General features: G+C 40.0%; 1 protein-coding gene across 1 annotated transcript; it reads left to right on the top strand.

The window, feature by feature from the left end:
• ppme1 (protein phosphatase methylesterase 1) lies at positions 1-12,564 on the top strand. The gene is made up of 14 exons (XM_069190074.1): positions 1-224; positions 2,958-3,052; positions 3,612-3,703; positions 4,443-4,500; positions 5,143-5,194; positions 6,227-6,381; positions 7,444-7,534; positions 7,673-7,738; positions 8,644-8,773; positions 9,146-9,275; positions 9,779-9,823; positions 10,176-10,240; positions 10,652-10,719; positions 11,618-12,564. The coding sequence occupies exons 1-14, from the start codon at positions 136-138 to the stop codon at positions 11,634-11,636; spliced, it is 1,155 nt and encodes a 384-aa protein (XP_069046175.1). The 5' UTR covers positions 1-135; the 3' UTR covers positions 11,637-12,564.
• Positions 12,565-15,563: the final 2,999 nt, after the last annotated feature.

Below are 15,563 nucleotides of genomic sequence, written 5' to 3'. Positions count from 1 at the left end.
GTTGCAATCTGACCTGCGGACGTTTCAGTCTGATTTTTTTGGGGGGTAAATCAAGTGGAGTGAAGGGGAGGGGGAAAATATTTAAACATCAAACAGAAAGTGTTCCTGCAAGGCAATAAAACCCACACGAGCGACATGGAGAAGCAGTTGCATCTAAATCGGTTATCTTCCAGACCTCCCGTGTCTGGAGGAGGTTTTCAGTCAGGGTCTAAAATGAGAATGGGGTGAGTTTTACTATATAATTAATAAAAAAAAGTCTCTGTCACTGTGATATTCCCAAAAGGAAATATGTGTGTATACAGAACTACTACGATTAGCCGTCTACGAATTTAGTCTTTCCTACAGTGTTTTATGAACTTCACTATTATACACGCTAAAGCTAAGTAAAAAACACATTACAGCTACGAATTCAACTGCATTTTATAAAGAGGTGTTTTTTTTCGGCGTCGTTATGCAAATGGAATAAACTGATCTCTAAAGCTGAACTACGAATGCTGCATGCACCCCGATTAAATTTGCTTTTGTTAAGTTGATGTCGGTGTTTCTGATTTTAATTTGCTGTGCTAACTGCTGCATTCTACGCAAGTTTTCGTTAAATATCGAGGTTAGGATGACCTAACAACATCAAGTCTGGGGGGAGGATCCGCATTTTGATCACCGACGCTGCAGTGAAATACGTTGTGTTCAGTCATGTTTTCTACAGTGTTTTAAAAATGTACCATTTCCTTCGTCAACTGGTGAACAAAACCCCTTTCGAATATTAATATGAAGAGCGCATTTCTCATAGAAACCGTATTATTAGCTGTTATTCTGAGGATAGAACACACGCAAAACCTCTGCAGGCTACTACAATATGGTCTATAGTTGTTTCAGTAGGACGATAACCGACAGCATTACTATAGCATTGGTACAGTCAGTGTACTACAGAATATAAAAAACTTGGGTCAGATGTTCTCAGGAAAATAAAATCTTACGCTTACTCTTTAGGTTTGTTTTAAATATATTTACGCCATCCAAATTAAAGCCATGCATGCATATAAAACTGAATAATTTCAGTCAAGGAAATGCCGATTTGAAGGCTGATGTTAATTTTAAGTTTTCTTAAAGCAGTTCTGAAATGCGTAGTCTTTGGAAAAAAAAAATATATATTTAAGTGGAATCGGTGGAAGATTCTGTTGACAGTGTATACAATGTACACACAATCCAGGAAATGTGTAGTGTTGACTGATTTTCTTCACACTGGTTTACAACTTTCTAACCCATAGTTAGCTACTGTACCTTTCAGAAATGGAATGCAAAGAGTTAATTTATTCGTTGATACTTTTCCCATGTCAATAATGGTACAGCTTACATTTTGATTAAAATATAAGTATGAAATTAATAAATTCAGGTACAGATCTTACTGTTTGTTTAGCCCTTGCTTTCCCTTGCTGCGTTCTCCAGTCTCAGGCTTGTAGATTTATACTTCCAGTGGCATGGAAACCTCCCGAGTGTTCAGTTTTGAATATATCTGCTGACTGAGGTATGGAGATCCAAAAGCTGAGAGCAGTGAAAATGCTGATTTCTTCAAACGGCCAAATTTCACAGGCAGGGCCGTCCATCAGGTTATGTTACAGACCCTGTGATCTCTCTCGGTAGCCTCTAGTGTGAGTTTGCAGGTCCGTAACCTTCCAGGCTCATAAGGAGGAGCATTGTAGTTCAGTGGGCTGCATTTTTTAATTTTCACCACCCATCCACAGACATCCTGTCAAATCCATGTCACTGGTATTCACAATATCTGAAATGAAAACCACTCGGCCAAAACACTGGAAATCATGAGATCTGAAAAAAAAACAATTCTGTTGTGAGTTCTTGCATCTTTCATCCCCATAACGCCGACGGTGTGATATTTTGAGAGTTATTTAAGGTGCTGGAAATAGTGGTCAGCTGTACTGCCAAGAAAAATGTCCCAAAAGGAAAAGGCAGGTTTCTCAAGAAATGCCTGCCATGTTTCAGACTCAAAAGTTTTGGTCTGGACCCCGCAGTTCGAGATTGAGTTCCTTCAGATGCGTAGTGATGTTGGCTGGAAAGATTCAATACGCGACCCATTGGTCATCCCACCAGCGACCCACTGGTTTTGGGTAGTTTTGGCCTTTTTCTGACAAAAAGATCTTGGTTACGTCAAGACAGTCCGAAAAGTGTGTGAAAACATTCGCACAGTTTAGCCAACAAACGCAGCTGGGAGACGGAGTGTCCTTGTACACACTGTACCTGCTCAAGTAGAGCTTGAAACTGCCTGTGTGTCAAGACAGCTCAGCAACAGTCCACAGGCATAACTACATGAAGCACGGAGCTACAAGTCCTCACAAGCAGAAGTGTTTTGATGAATTGTACAATTAAAATTTTGCTTTTGGCAGCCAATTCTGTTTTCCGGCAATCTTTATGAATGCCTTTGGTTTTCCGACTATAGCAGGGACATCATCAGGAGTCACAGCGAATATTTCTTCCTTCCTCAAAATAATATTTGCTGGTATTGTTGGAATATTATGGCTGCCACACACCATTCGGGAAAGTGTCAGAAAAAAGCTAGAAATTATTTATTTTTCAGAAACGCGTTATCTAGAAGATAAGATGTTCAGGTTCATGTCAGTTTAGAGTTTAGGCCAAGATTGCAAGAATTTCCTGTTGACTACAGTTACATACCTTCAAGTTGCATATCTAGAAGATAAATCTGTTGTTGAACTCCTCCATCTGCCCCTTCCCCCAAAAATCAATGCTCCTGAGCCATGCAGTCTTTAGACTCCAAACCTAGAAATAGTCTGTGTTTTGAAGCAGCACATTATAATTGGATGAAGTTCATTTGTTGAGGTGGACTGGAAATGGGGAGACTCTCTTTCTTGAAAGCAAGGGGTGGCCAGATGTGGACCGGAGTGATGCACACGTTTGTCTGTGGTTGACAGAATCTCTTTCTTTCACAGGCCTGGAAGGAAGAGAGACTTTTCGCCTGTTCCCTGGAGCCAGTATTTCGAGTCGATGGAAGATGTGGAAGTTGAGGATGAATCCAGCAAAGATATACCCTTTTCTCGTCCTCCTTATCCACTCGAATCGGTTCATTATGATGTGCGGTTTTAGCACTAATAATTAAACGGTGGCAATGTGTGTGGAGCTGATTACTGTTTTGTCAGTAATGTGCTGAGTCACATGACTTTGCAGCTAGAGGTGACTTTCAAGAAAGATAATCACACTAACTGTCAATTCTGAGTCAGACAGTCATTTCCATACAAAACTATAATATAAGTGGATTAACCACATCATATTAACCATGTGTAGCGAGAACTCTTGGAATCAACCTTTAGTGTATACTAAAACATGGGATTTCTGATTAATTGTGCGTCACTGGAGAAAATATTGTAGACAGTGAGTTTAAAAATGTGGCAGAGGTTTTTGATATAGCAATTTCACAATTATTCATATTTGCTCATTTGTATCAAAGTTGACGCTCTTGCCTTCATTATGTTTTTGTAACGCTGAAGTCCTCACTCTTTTAACAATCTAGTGTTCGGTTGTTGCTTCTCTGTTCCCTCTGTTTTTGGCACGTCAGCACCGTTTGGAGACCTTAACTGTTTCACACACTTTTAGAATTTACAGAAGTGGTTCAGAAGGCCCTGTTGTTCTTCTGTTGCACGGGGGAGGTCATTCAGCCCTTTCATGGGCAGTGTTCAGTGTAAGTCAGCAGTTTCTTTGTGTTTCAATATTGTTTCTCATTTTCCGTTGCAGTCGAAAAGTTAACCAGCCCTGACGTTTTTTTTTGTTCTTCACACAAAACCTGCCAGAGCTCTTCTCCTGGAGTGTGGGAAAACTAGGAATTATTTTGTAATTGAAAGTATTAGCCAATTAGTCAATTGAACCGTATTTCAGCGTATGGGCATGCAGCTCATGTGAGTGTTTTTAGATGTCAATCCTGGAGAAATTCATCGTGATGATTTGGTTCTGAGTTCCTGGGACTCTCGAGAGAATAAAGAAGATCTGTGCGTGAGGATGTCTGCAGGTATAACGCTGACACTTGGCAAACTCACTGCAGTGACACGCAGCCAGGCTATTTCTGGGCTGACGCCCTGGACCCACAGGAAAATGTGTTGGTCTAAGCAGTGTTCTAGCGGGCCAGTCAGGCAGCCCACTGTGCTTGAGTAGGAGTCTAATGTTTCCTTCAGCCGTCCTGATACTCTCTCTACACGTTCCTTGCAATTGCCCAGTAAATTGGCAAACACATCACACTCTCTATTAAAAACGCTTTGTTGCGTAGAAGCCTTTTCTTTTCTTTTTCCTCCAGGGGAAACGAGCCGAGTGTGGGTTCAACTGAAGATAACTGAAACTGGGCATATAGGGGAGAGTGCCTGGCTGTCTCATTTAAGAGAACGTGACTTTTTTTTTTTAAAGTAACCCATGCATCTTTCTGCCCGTAGGCTGTGATTTTTAACCGGATCCACTGCAGGGTTGTGGCCGTGGACCTCAGGGGACACGGTAAGGGCCGGTCGATGGCTTGTGTAAAGTTCAAGCCAAGGTTTGCTTCCTTCTCCCTGTGGAGCTGTGCTCTCGGCAGACACAACACGGTTCCCTGCTTGTTCCGGCTGCTTGTTCCCAGATTAAGAGAGGTGGGCCTTGCCACCTCGGAATGGTGACAGTTGTGTGTCTTGGAGTGCCCAAGACAGGTGTGTTTGACACAGCAGAGCCCAAACAGGCTCATAAGTCACCTGTACACTATGGCACAGGTTTGTTCATGATACGTCCCCTGTATTATCATAATGTGTTGCTTCTCTTTAAGTCTAGTGCCTTTTCTGGTCAAAAGATGCTCAAAAGCATCTTTCTTTGGCCTGATCAGTATTGCACCACACAAAATAAAATGACTTTCAGTCAGGAAAGTGATATTAAAATCCTGTACTGTATTTTGGTAACTTTTCCCGCTCTGTGATGTAGTTATCATCTGATGTGACCCATCATTGCATATTGCTTAAAGGCTATAATTGTGATCAGTGCCCCCGTGTCTTTAATCTGTGCTTAGTGATTAGTTCCCCGCTCTCTGTCATCAGTAAAAAAGTATTTTTATGTGAGTAATAAATAGAGAATTTGAAATTTATCTCCCAAATGTGACACTTTCTTTAACAGGTGACACGAAAGTTAAAAATTCTGAAGACCTTTCTGCAGAAACTATGGCTAAGTAAGTTTTTTTTTTTTTAATTTGTTTGTAACCAAATAGGTTTGGTAAAAAAAAAAAATCATTGTTGAAGCTGTAGGAGAATAGAACCACATCAACCAATTCTCGGGGCATGAATAAATCAATGGATTATTTTGTATTGTAAATCCATCTTTATACAACAGTAAAGATCAGAAGTATTCTTAAAGTTAAAATTTTCTCACACTCCCTATCTCCTTGGTTGGATAACTTTCATATTTTTTAGGGATGTTACAATTTAATGATAAAAAGTTCCCCTGGTGTGATGGCAGTGACTGTTGGACTGCTCAGACGAAGGGTAATGACATGCTTCCTGTGCGGTTCTTTGTTTTGGTGTAAACTGCTTTGTGGTTCACCTTTTTAATGGGCTAAGATGTACCGTTCAGTCCCTGCTGCTTTTACGTGGGAGAAAAAGAAACAAGCTTTTTTCTTTTGTGTCATGCTTACCTGAGCTTCACAGAGGCTCTGAAATTGTTTTGAAGGTTGCAGAGACTTTCAGACTCCTCAGATAGGCCAGGGGGTGCCAAGCAAGCCATCTGCTGTTTGATCTACCCTGATGGGATGATTCTACTGTAGCCCTGCTTCATTCTTGAAAATGTTTATTTTTAGGACAGACACGCGCCTGAAAACAATAGCAACTTGAAGTACTCAATCAAAGCTTTAATGTAAATGTAGATGGAGATTTAAATTTTTCTAAGAACATAAGAAGGGTCGCAGACAAGATGAAGTCGTTTGACTCATCTAGCTTGTTTGGTAGTTAGTAGGTAATTGGTCAAATAATTCAGTCCAGTGTTTTATTGCGTAATCCAGGGTATCAGCTTTGAATAACAAGGCTGACTAATTTCTTCCAGACTTCTAGAAGTCTTTGTGCTAAAATTGGCCTCTTGTTAGGTTTCCAAGTATTTTTTTTTATCTGGTTTGCGTTTCAATGTCAAGTTTGTTGAGTTGAAAAGTTGTATCTTTCTGAATGTATTTTGTGTGCATGTAAAAGGCTCACAGTTCTTGTTTTTTTTCCAGGGATGTTGGAAAGGTGGTTGAAGCTCTTTATGGTGAAAATCCTCCGCCCATTATGTTGATTGGTCACAGTATGGGCGGGGCAATAGCGGTTCACACAGCAGCAGCCAATCATGTTCCGTCTTTGCTGGGCCTTTGTGTAATCGACGTGGTGGAAGGTAATTTACAAATCGCTGACTCCATGTCGGCCCTCTTGTAGGGATGCTGGGATATGGCACATTAATATATTAATATTAATATTAATATTTTATGGCCAGCAGTCATATCGCTCTGCAGCTCACAACTGGCAATCCACTGAAGCTAAGCAGGTGTGAGCCTGGTGAGTACCTGGATGGGAGACCTCCTGGGAAAAAGGTTACTGCTGGAAGAGGTGTTAGTGGGGCCAGCAGGGGGCGCTCACCCTGTGGTCCATGTGGGTCCCAATGCTCCAGTATAGTGACGGGGACACTACACTGTAAACAGGCCCCGTCCTTCGGATGAGACGTAAAACCAAGGTCCTGACTCTCTGTGGTCATTAAAAATCCCGGGGTGTTTCTCAAAAAGAGTAGGGGTGTAACCCTGGCGTCCTGGCCAAGTTTCCCATTGGCCCTTACCAATCATGGCCTCCTAATAATCCAAATCTATGAGTTAGCTTCATTACTCTGCTCTCCTCTCCACTGATAGCTGGTGTGTGGTGAGTGTACTGGTGCACTCTGGCTGCCGTCTCATCATCCAGGTGGGGCTACACACTGGTGGTGGTGGAGGGGAATCCCCATTTAATGTAAAGCGTTTTGAGTGGAGTGTCCAGAAAAGTGCTATATAAGTGTAAGCTATTATTATTATTATATTGAGGTTATACAAAGGAACTAAGCTACCTTTCCTATATACTTATCTTTTATTCCTTTCCAAACACAAGAATGCTGTGCATAGTGGTAAGAGAAAAATCCCCAAAATACAATGAAAAAAATTAACAGGAGCATACAGGCTCATACAGTTACAATGTAGGGCAATCCGACATAGGCCCTGGTAAAAATGTTTGAGTTTGGATTTGAAGAGAGATATGACATCAAATCATCACTGCAACCTGATGCATGGCCAGAATCCACATCCACGTCCGTGACCAGATCACACGTCCAGCAATGTGATCCCAAGAATCATGTAAAATATTTCAATTGAAGCAATAAAAAATAAAAGAAATGTTCTCATGTAGAATAATTGAACTTTTTGTACTTCCTCTCTAGGTACCGCAATGGATGCTTTAAACAGCATGCAGAATTTCTTGCGGAGTCGACCGAAAACTTTCAAATCCCTTGAGAATGCCATCGAATGGAGGTGTGTTTCAAGATAGTGTGTTTCCCGCTTGTAGTGGTGGAATAGGCGATATTGTTTTCATGTAAAGAAATGAACAGAAAGTCTACAAACTGTTCATTTCTCCAGTAGATTGAACGGATTGGCTTTCTTGTCTTGCAGTGTGAAGAGTGGGCAGATCCGGAACGTCGAGTCTGCACGCGTCTCGATGGTCGGCCAAGTCAAAAAGTAAGTCTGTGAAGCTCAGATTCGGCGCTTTGCAGAGCAAGAACTCTGCTTTGAGCTCCTAGCTCCTCTAGGTATACTTTCATTCATCGCAAGCCAGTAGCAGCTACCAGTGCTACCAGTACCAGTAGCAGCAATAGTAGTAATAATAATCCTTATACAGTACTTTTCTGGACACTCCACTCAAAGTGCTTTACTCCCCTCCACAACCACTAATGTGCGGCCCCCACCTGGATGAGGCAAAGTACACCAGTACGCTCACCACACACCAGTTATCAGTGGGGAGGAGGACAGAGTGGTGGAACCCAGTTTATAGATGGGGATTATTAGGAGGCCGTGATAGATAAAGACCAGGACAGTGGGGTTGGTTTTTTTTTTTTTTGTGCTCACAGAGTCAGGATTTCGGTTTTACGTCTCATCTGAAGGATAGCGCCTTTTTTACAATATAGTGTGCCCATTTCTATAGTGGGGCATTAGGACTTATACAGACTGCAGGGTGGGCGCCCCCTACTGGCCCCACGTACACCTCTTCCAGCAGCAACAGACTTTCCCAGGAGGTCTCCCATCCAGGTACTGGCAAGGCTCACACCTGCTTAGCTTCAGTACATTGCCAGCGGTGAGTTGCAGGGTGATATAGCTGCTGGTAAGAATACAGTGTAGCCAAGCACATCACTGTTTTTTATCCATTATTCCACAAGCCTAAAAAAATTCAGGTATTATACTGCTCTCGGGAAGATTTGTTTGGTCTTGTAACACTGTTTTATAATCATTACTAAATTGACTTTTGATTGTTGCATGTTACACCAGAGCTCCAGGTCTGACTACCAAGTTCTACTGTGTAGAATGTTTGGTTCTGTGTTACTTTCTATATATTATGCTACTCAGCTGCATTTTTCACCCCTGCATAGGTGTGAGGACCCCCTGGACAGTCCTGGTGGCTCCAAGAGCATTGTTGAAGGAATCATTGAGGAGGAGGAGGAAGAGGAGGAGGAGGAAGGAGAGTCCAACCACAAAAGAAAGAAGGAAGACGATCTTGAGGTCAACCGTTTTTTTTAACTACACTGGTTCTATTCGTCCCGAATAATCGGGCCAAATTGGCCAATAACAAGCTGATTTAGGTAATTGAGATTTGAGGTGGAAAGAAAGCCTGGAGTCACACCAGTCCAGTAGCAGGGGAATTAGACCACACTGTTTCTAAAATGAACCGTAAAGCCATTCTGAAAACAGTCTCCCACAGCGCTAGACGTTTGCAAATATTGTGACGATTCTTTTATTGGCTTAGTTCATGTGCACTAATGGCTTAGTTTGTATGCAGTTAGTTCAATTGCACTAATTGAGAAATGAGACTTTTTCCCCACCTTCCCTCGTTTTTTTTCTTTGTACTAAATGGGCTTTGCTGCATTGCTGCAGGCAAAAAAGGAGTGCCTGTACACTTGGAGGATTGAGCTGGCCAAGACGGAGAAGTATTGGGACGGCTGGTTCAGGGGGCTGTCCAGTCTCTTCCTCAGCTGCTCTGTTCCCAAGCTGCTCCTGCTGGCAGGTACAGTATGTGGCAGTCGGTGCGTTTAACGTGTTTGACTTTCTACAGGGAGTTTTGTACAGATCAGAGCTGGTGTCCCCCAAAAAGATTCACTGGAACGCTCGATACAGTTTTACCAACCGCTATTTCATCAGCTACATTCATTTTGCCCCCTTAGACACTGTGCTCGCAAAACTGCTTACATGCAGCACCAAATTGGAAAGAGAAAATACAACACAGAGATGCACCCTGTGATGCCAATATTGATTCATTTCCTTATTTGCAGTCAAATTATTTTTTATCTAAAACGTTCCAAAAAACACCAGAATGACATTCCAGTGTGTTCTGCTATGACTCACGCCCTGTTTTAGGCTGTGATTTCCATAATGCATGCAAATATACAAACACATATGACGTTGTATCATCTCTGCACAATTGCTGATCACTGTTCTGGAAATAGGAATAATGATCATTTTAAGAATCCAGGTGTCTGACACTAATATTTTTAAATATTTTGTTAATAGGTGTTGACAGGTTGGATAAAGATCTTACAATTGGACAAATGCAAGGTAAGGAATTTAGTCTTTTTTTAAACAGAATTTATGATTACACCACTACAATGTGAAATTTGTTTCATTGGTGTTATTACTCTGATATTAATGGTAATGTCCTCCAAACAACCCTGTTTCAACATAGTAAAATTTAGCATTCAGAGATATTCTCCATGTCCAAAATTTCACACATTACCTATTTGCCTGTTTGAATTGTTTTTATGTATTTTTTAAAATAAATTTGATAGTTATAACTTAATGATCAAAATATCTCTCAATTTCGAGGGCGGAAACTGATGCTCAGCTCAAATTTAAGTTAATGTCAGTGCTCCCTGCAATGACAGTACTCCTCGTGCCTGTTTCCTTTCAGGGAAATTCCAGATGCAGGTCCTTCCTCAGTGCGGCCATGCTGTGCATGAGGATGCCCCTGAAAAAGTAAGTGTGATGACCTAATATAGTAAATTTCAAATTAGAACCACATGTGTAATATTAATAAAGTCCAAAATGTATCTCATTGTTCTTTTTATTCTCAGATTTAGAGGCGAATGTTACTACCCTTGAATATAAAGAGTCTGATAATGCATTTAACTTTTTTTTCCGCTGTTCCATACAAATGTTTCTTGTTCTCCTATCTGAGTTTTAGGATGGAAATCACGCCTATGTTATAAATGCAGAGTTCTTAATATTCAAGATTGACACATTTCTGTTTTTTTTTTGTTGACAAGATAAAAAGCATGTTAGAGTGTTCATCATTAAGAACGACTGTGAATATTTCAAACATTCTGATGCTGAATACCCTGTCATTGTCCGGAGCCCAAGTCAAGATTCATTTCTTTCCATTTGCAGGTAGCTGAAGCTTTGGCAACATTTATGGTTCGTCATAAGTTCACAGATGCGAAAGGGGGTTTCCAGTGGTAAGAGAGAGAGATTTGTCAATTGATCAATTCCTTATGTTGTAGTATCGCCAAGAAAAACTCATCCGGTGAGTTTAGCATAGGTCTTACTTAGAGGCGGCAGCTTCTAAAATCCATGTAGCTTCTGCACCACGGCAGAACAGGTGCTGTTCCCATGACAACACTTCCTCCTGTGGCAACACTGTGTGAAATTTATTCTTCACTCTGAAAATCGTGACTGGGACATTCCCCCATCTGATTTGCCCTGCGTATCCTTCGATGAGATTGAGCTAAGATGTGCTTGCATTTCACTGTACATTCAAGTAGGTGATTTGGGTGTGATTCAGAGGTGTTGCATTGCAACTCAAGGAAGTTATAGATTTATAAATAAGAAGAGGTGTAGAAAGACATATGTATATGACATGTGCATATGGTTAGAGCATAGTATTGAGCATCCCTTCCAAACTGTATCGTACCTAGTAGAATCTTTCAAAGGTACTTTTTTTTTCTATTCAGTAGCACACAGGTTTATGTATTGAATCCTCTTTTTTTACTTCTACAAAGTTCTTATTTTAAAGTTAATATCATCGTTAGTGAGTTATTATTGAATTTCTTGTACTGTTTTGATACAAATATGGATTAGGCCAGGCTAGAATTAACTGTGCCATGACTATTCATTTCGTCTAGTTTTTAAAATACTGTTGCATACACTGTTGTACTATTCCATCAATGTTCGGCTCTGAAGGTGTAATTCAAAGTGTTAAACTGTTATAACCCAATTAAAAATGGATGTGCAGGAAATTATAACCTGGATGTGAAGGTTTTTGTGGGCACAGTTGACAGAGATATTGTTTCAATAAAGAAATAATCAGTTATACACATTCCCAGCTAACTTTGATCTCCTCTGTGTTTGTTTCAGTGTGTTTCCAGCTTGCTAATACACTTCAGTCCTCGATTACTCTGTAAATAAGCACCAGGGGTCACTGTGATGTCCTCCATCAGCCTAGTCTCCATTCAACAATATCAACAATACAGCAACCTACAAAAGGCAATCATCTGATGCTCTTACTGAGATGGGCAAACAAAAAGTGCTGGTCTTTAAGCTGAAAAATTGCTTAGCTCTTAAAATATGGGGTTTTTGTATTGATTTATTATTACTGCTGTAATTATTACAGAGTAAAACAGTACATTCTGTTTCTTTTACCTTCTTCAAGGTCATGCCTTTTCAAGATTGCAGGGAATTTTGATTTATACCTATTTATTTTTCTTTCCTTTTTATTTCTGTGATACCTTGCCTGTTCTTGTTCTGGAGTCTTGAGTGATGACAGTACGATATATGCCCAACGTGTCTCTCATGGTTGGTTTTTAAGAAGAAGAGTAATAAAAAAAAAAATCGGCAAATGCAGCTGACTTTGTAATGTGCTGATTTTGTTTGGGTGTGATTTACATGTAATGGGGTACTTTTGCCGCTAGATGGCAATGTGGTTTTGTCCAAATGTAATGCACTTCCTACAAACCTATGGGAAAAATGTCGTCCTGTTAGGTAAAGGAATAATAAAAGGCGTATTCTATGCTGAAAAGTAAAAACTATAAAGTTTCAGATCTTAAACCTTCTAACACTTGAAGAAACCTTAACCTATTAAACAATCTTGTTATTTGCTGATGCACCTCCCCACTGAAATCCCCTGTTGTGTAGTCTGTATAGATGAATCTAATTAAACTGATATTGGTGAATTAACTGTAATTAAGACATTCAAAGGCCAAAGATATGCAATTACAAAACTGTTCATCCTCATGATTACGGCAAATGTATTTGAATGCATGGCATAGTGCAATCATTAAAAAATAAAAGGTTGTGCAAATATACCCCATGTACATTCATTACATCAGCTCCAAACTGAGAACTGTACCTTAATATCGGCTAAAACTCCCACTTGGTGTCAGTATATATCTGAGTGCAGCAGTTTATAGGTTTTGTATTTTGGCTTTAATCATACACCTTATATCTTATCACCTTATAGATATCATACACCTTAAAACTTAAACAGTTTAAACAAGGCATATAACTGATTATCCCAGTTTAATTTTTTTGTGATAAACATACTGTATGTAAATGTTAAAAATAAAGTAATAAGTTGACATGTCTAGCAGAAAAATTTTACTTAACAGGAGAATTAGACATGACTAAACAACACACCTTCAAAGAGTTGGCCTTTGACTTGGCGAAGTATTTCTGGGACCAATGCAATGCAGTGAAGCTGCAAGTGTGAGCTCTGTTACAAAGTTGATTTACTGACTGTTCCTCCCCACAGGTGTATGGTAAACCTTTTACGCTGATTTCAGAACAGAAGATCAAAATGTCTATACCTAGAGCAAACAAACAGAATTTAATTGCTGTGTTTTAAACCCCTTTTACTCATACGCTTGCAGTCATAGTATGCCCTAGTGACAGATGTTAAATAGATCAGGTGGGGTTGCACATTGGTGGTGGTGGAGGGGAGTTCCCATTACCTGTAAAGCACTTTGAGTGGAGTGTCCAGAAAAGCACTATATAAGTATTAGGATTCTTAAAGGTTTGAAACACTGCAACTTAAAAGTTAACTATAAGAAACCTAAAAATATATTTTTTAATATTTAATATTTTTCTAAGTTTTATTTTGATGCTTACATTACTGCTATCTTAGATATTTTGGGCTGAGTTTAGAACTTCACACACATACGGTAGGCTGGTAAAGATAAATTATTTTTAAGATGCATGCAAATTCTTCCTTTGCCTGGTTGATGGGTACCTTGGGCCAAAACCTAGAAGAGCTGACAATTCTCTGAGGGACAAAAACAAAGGGATATTTCCAAGTCAGTGACAGATATACTATATATAGTTTCTATAGCACTAACAATTAACAGTTAATTATTAACTTACAGTTTCTATAGCTTAAACAGTAAGTTACCGATACTGGATTCTTGTCTTTTCTACTTTGGGCCGAGCTGAATAATCACCATCATTTGTACTGAAGTATGTCTCCATAGCAACACAATAGTAGCTATAAACTTCCTTGTTTCACACAGAGTTTAAATTTCATTTCTAGAGAGGCTTCTTAGAGTGATCAATGGCTTCCATTCTGTTTTCCTGCTTTCCCTGGAAGAGCGTTTCTAGATGGGAAAACGCTTTTATCAGAAAATTCTGGTTACTTGTGTTTGGTGGATGGTATGGGCTCCGAAATCATATGGTGGTGCAAACCAAGGTGTTGGTGAGCACATTGATCATACTACACTCATTGAGACAGAACAACATTACAATTCTTATTAGAAAGTAAAACCCAATGGTTTTTTCCTTTGCAATGTGAACACTGCCTCGCTAAATATATAAGACTTCATTATTAGACTTTATACCCATTCAAGGTGAACAGAGAACAGTCTATGCCCACAGAGCACGTATTTTAATAAAACATCTCTCATGCCATGCGTATTTTGCAGGAAAGATTGATTATTTAAATCGGTATATCACCTGACAACAAATGCTGACTTACAATGATGGAGAGTACTCATTTATACAGTGGGATCTTACCCGGGGCAGGTTAAGAGACGTTCCTTGCTGTAGGGTACAACAGCAGGTTCTCGGTTGATATCTCAGCCCACAACCCCCTGACTGGAGATCCAGGGCTTTAACCTCTACTCCATTCCGTGAAAACTGCACTTCTAGGGCTTTTCCTTAGTATATTTTAGATTACATCAAAGAAGCCTACATGTAATTTGTCTCTATGGCCTAAGTGTAATTAACTTCAGACAAAGCACAAGCCATCAGTTCTGAACTGGCAGCTTCCACCCGGGGTCTCAAGGTCATAAAAAAACTCAGCAGAAGATTAAAGGTAAGGCATCAATACCAGCGTAATTATTACCACCTGGGGTGTACTGATTTAAATGGCAACTGCAGTCCCAATTTCTCAAACTGGGTATTAAATCTTGGTAATAAAATAAATTCACTGTTGATTTAGAAAGATTTTACAAATTTCAAATTAAGCACGAGCTCGTGAACTTTGAGCAGCCAAAGCGAGGGTTCGCGCGAATTGCCTTGTGATGCAGCCCTTCCTGCTCGCTAGTCACAGTCATGACTAATGAGCTACTGTGCTACGAGTGGAAAAAGTACAAGTTGTGCAGCAGATATTTCACTGCAGAAATGTTCCAAAGTGATCTGCCTGCAGAGATAACAGGTAGTATTTGTCGGAAAAAATGTCACAACTTGATTACAATGTGCTGGTGTACTAGTAACTGACAAAAAGTTAAAAACCAATCAGTATGAATTTATGTCCTACTATTCCTTGTAAACCAGAGATCTGACCCATGCAACATGCAATAGAATCTATTCCAGAAGCGGTTACTAAACTCATCCTTGCAAAGAAGTCTTACATGTAAACTTCCTGTTATTTTAATTTTGCTTTGGCTACTTCAACTGAAATATATTTTTACTGACATGGTGTCTCAATCTCAGTTTGACAACACCAAGAACCCCAAACCCTGGAATATGTTTAATAGTTCTCCAACTCATCACTACGATGTGTTTTTTTTTTCCATCTGGAGAGGTTTCATAGGATTTCTGAATTGGTGCCGTCTAGCCCACAAGAACGCACAATCAGCGAAAGGGGAAACCGTGAATGACAACCAAAAAGACAGGCTTTGTCAGAGTCCAGGGGCTGTGGCCTTAGGTATTGTGGTTTTGACCCTAAGACTCCTGGAAATGAAATCATCATCAGCATTGCTGTGGAAAAACATGACACACACAGGTAGAGGGCGCAATTGAGACTAGTGGAGGTCAGCTGCTGCTACACATTCCAGTAGTGAGAAAATTAGTAGTTAGCCACTTTGAATGG

This window comes from Lepisosteus oculatus, chromosome 5 (assembly GCF_040954835.1).
Source record: "Lepisosteus oculatus isolate fLepOcu1 chromosome 5, fLepOcu1.hap2, whole genome shotgun sequence".
NCBI classification, from domain to species: Eukaryota; Metazoa; Chordata; class Actinopteri; order Semionotiformes; family Lepisosteidae; genus Lepisosteus; species Lepisosteus oculatus.
Note: the sequence above shows the minus strand (reverse complement) of the source record. Positions and strands in the feature narration are given on the sequence as shown.

Bases quoted from the DNA above. Each gene is read 5' to 3' on its own strand.
- ppme1 (XM_069190074.1), top strand. From the start codon at position 136: ATGGAGAAGCAGTTGCATCTAAATCGGTTATCTTCCAGACCTCCCGTG. The intron at 6,382-7,443 runs GTAATTTACAAA...CTTCCTCTCTAG, and splicing joins TGTAATCGACGTGGTGGAAG to GTACCGCAATGGATGCTTTA. The intron at 7,739-8,643 runs GTAAGTCTGTGA...ACCCCTGCATAG, and splicing joins ATGGTCGGCCAAGTCAAAAA to GTGTGAGGACCCCCTGGACA.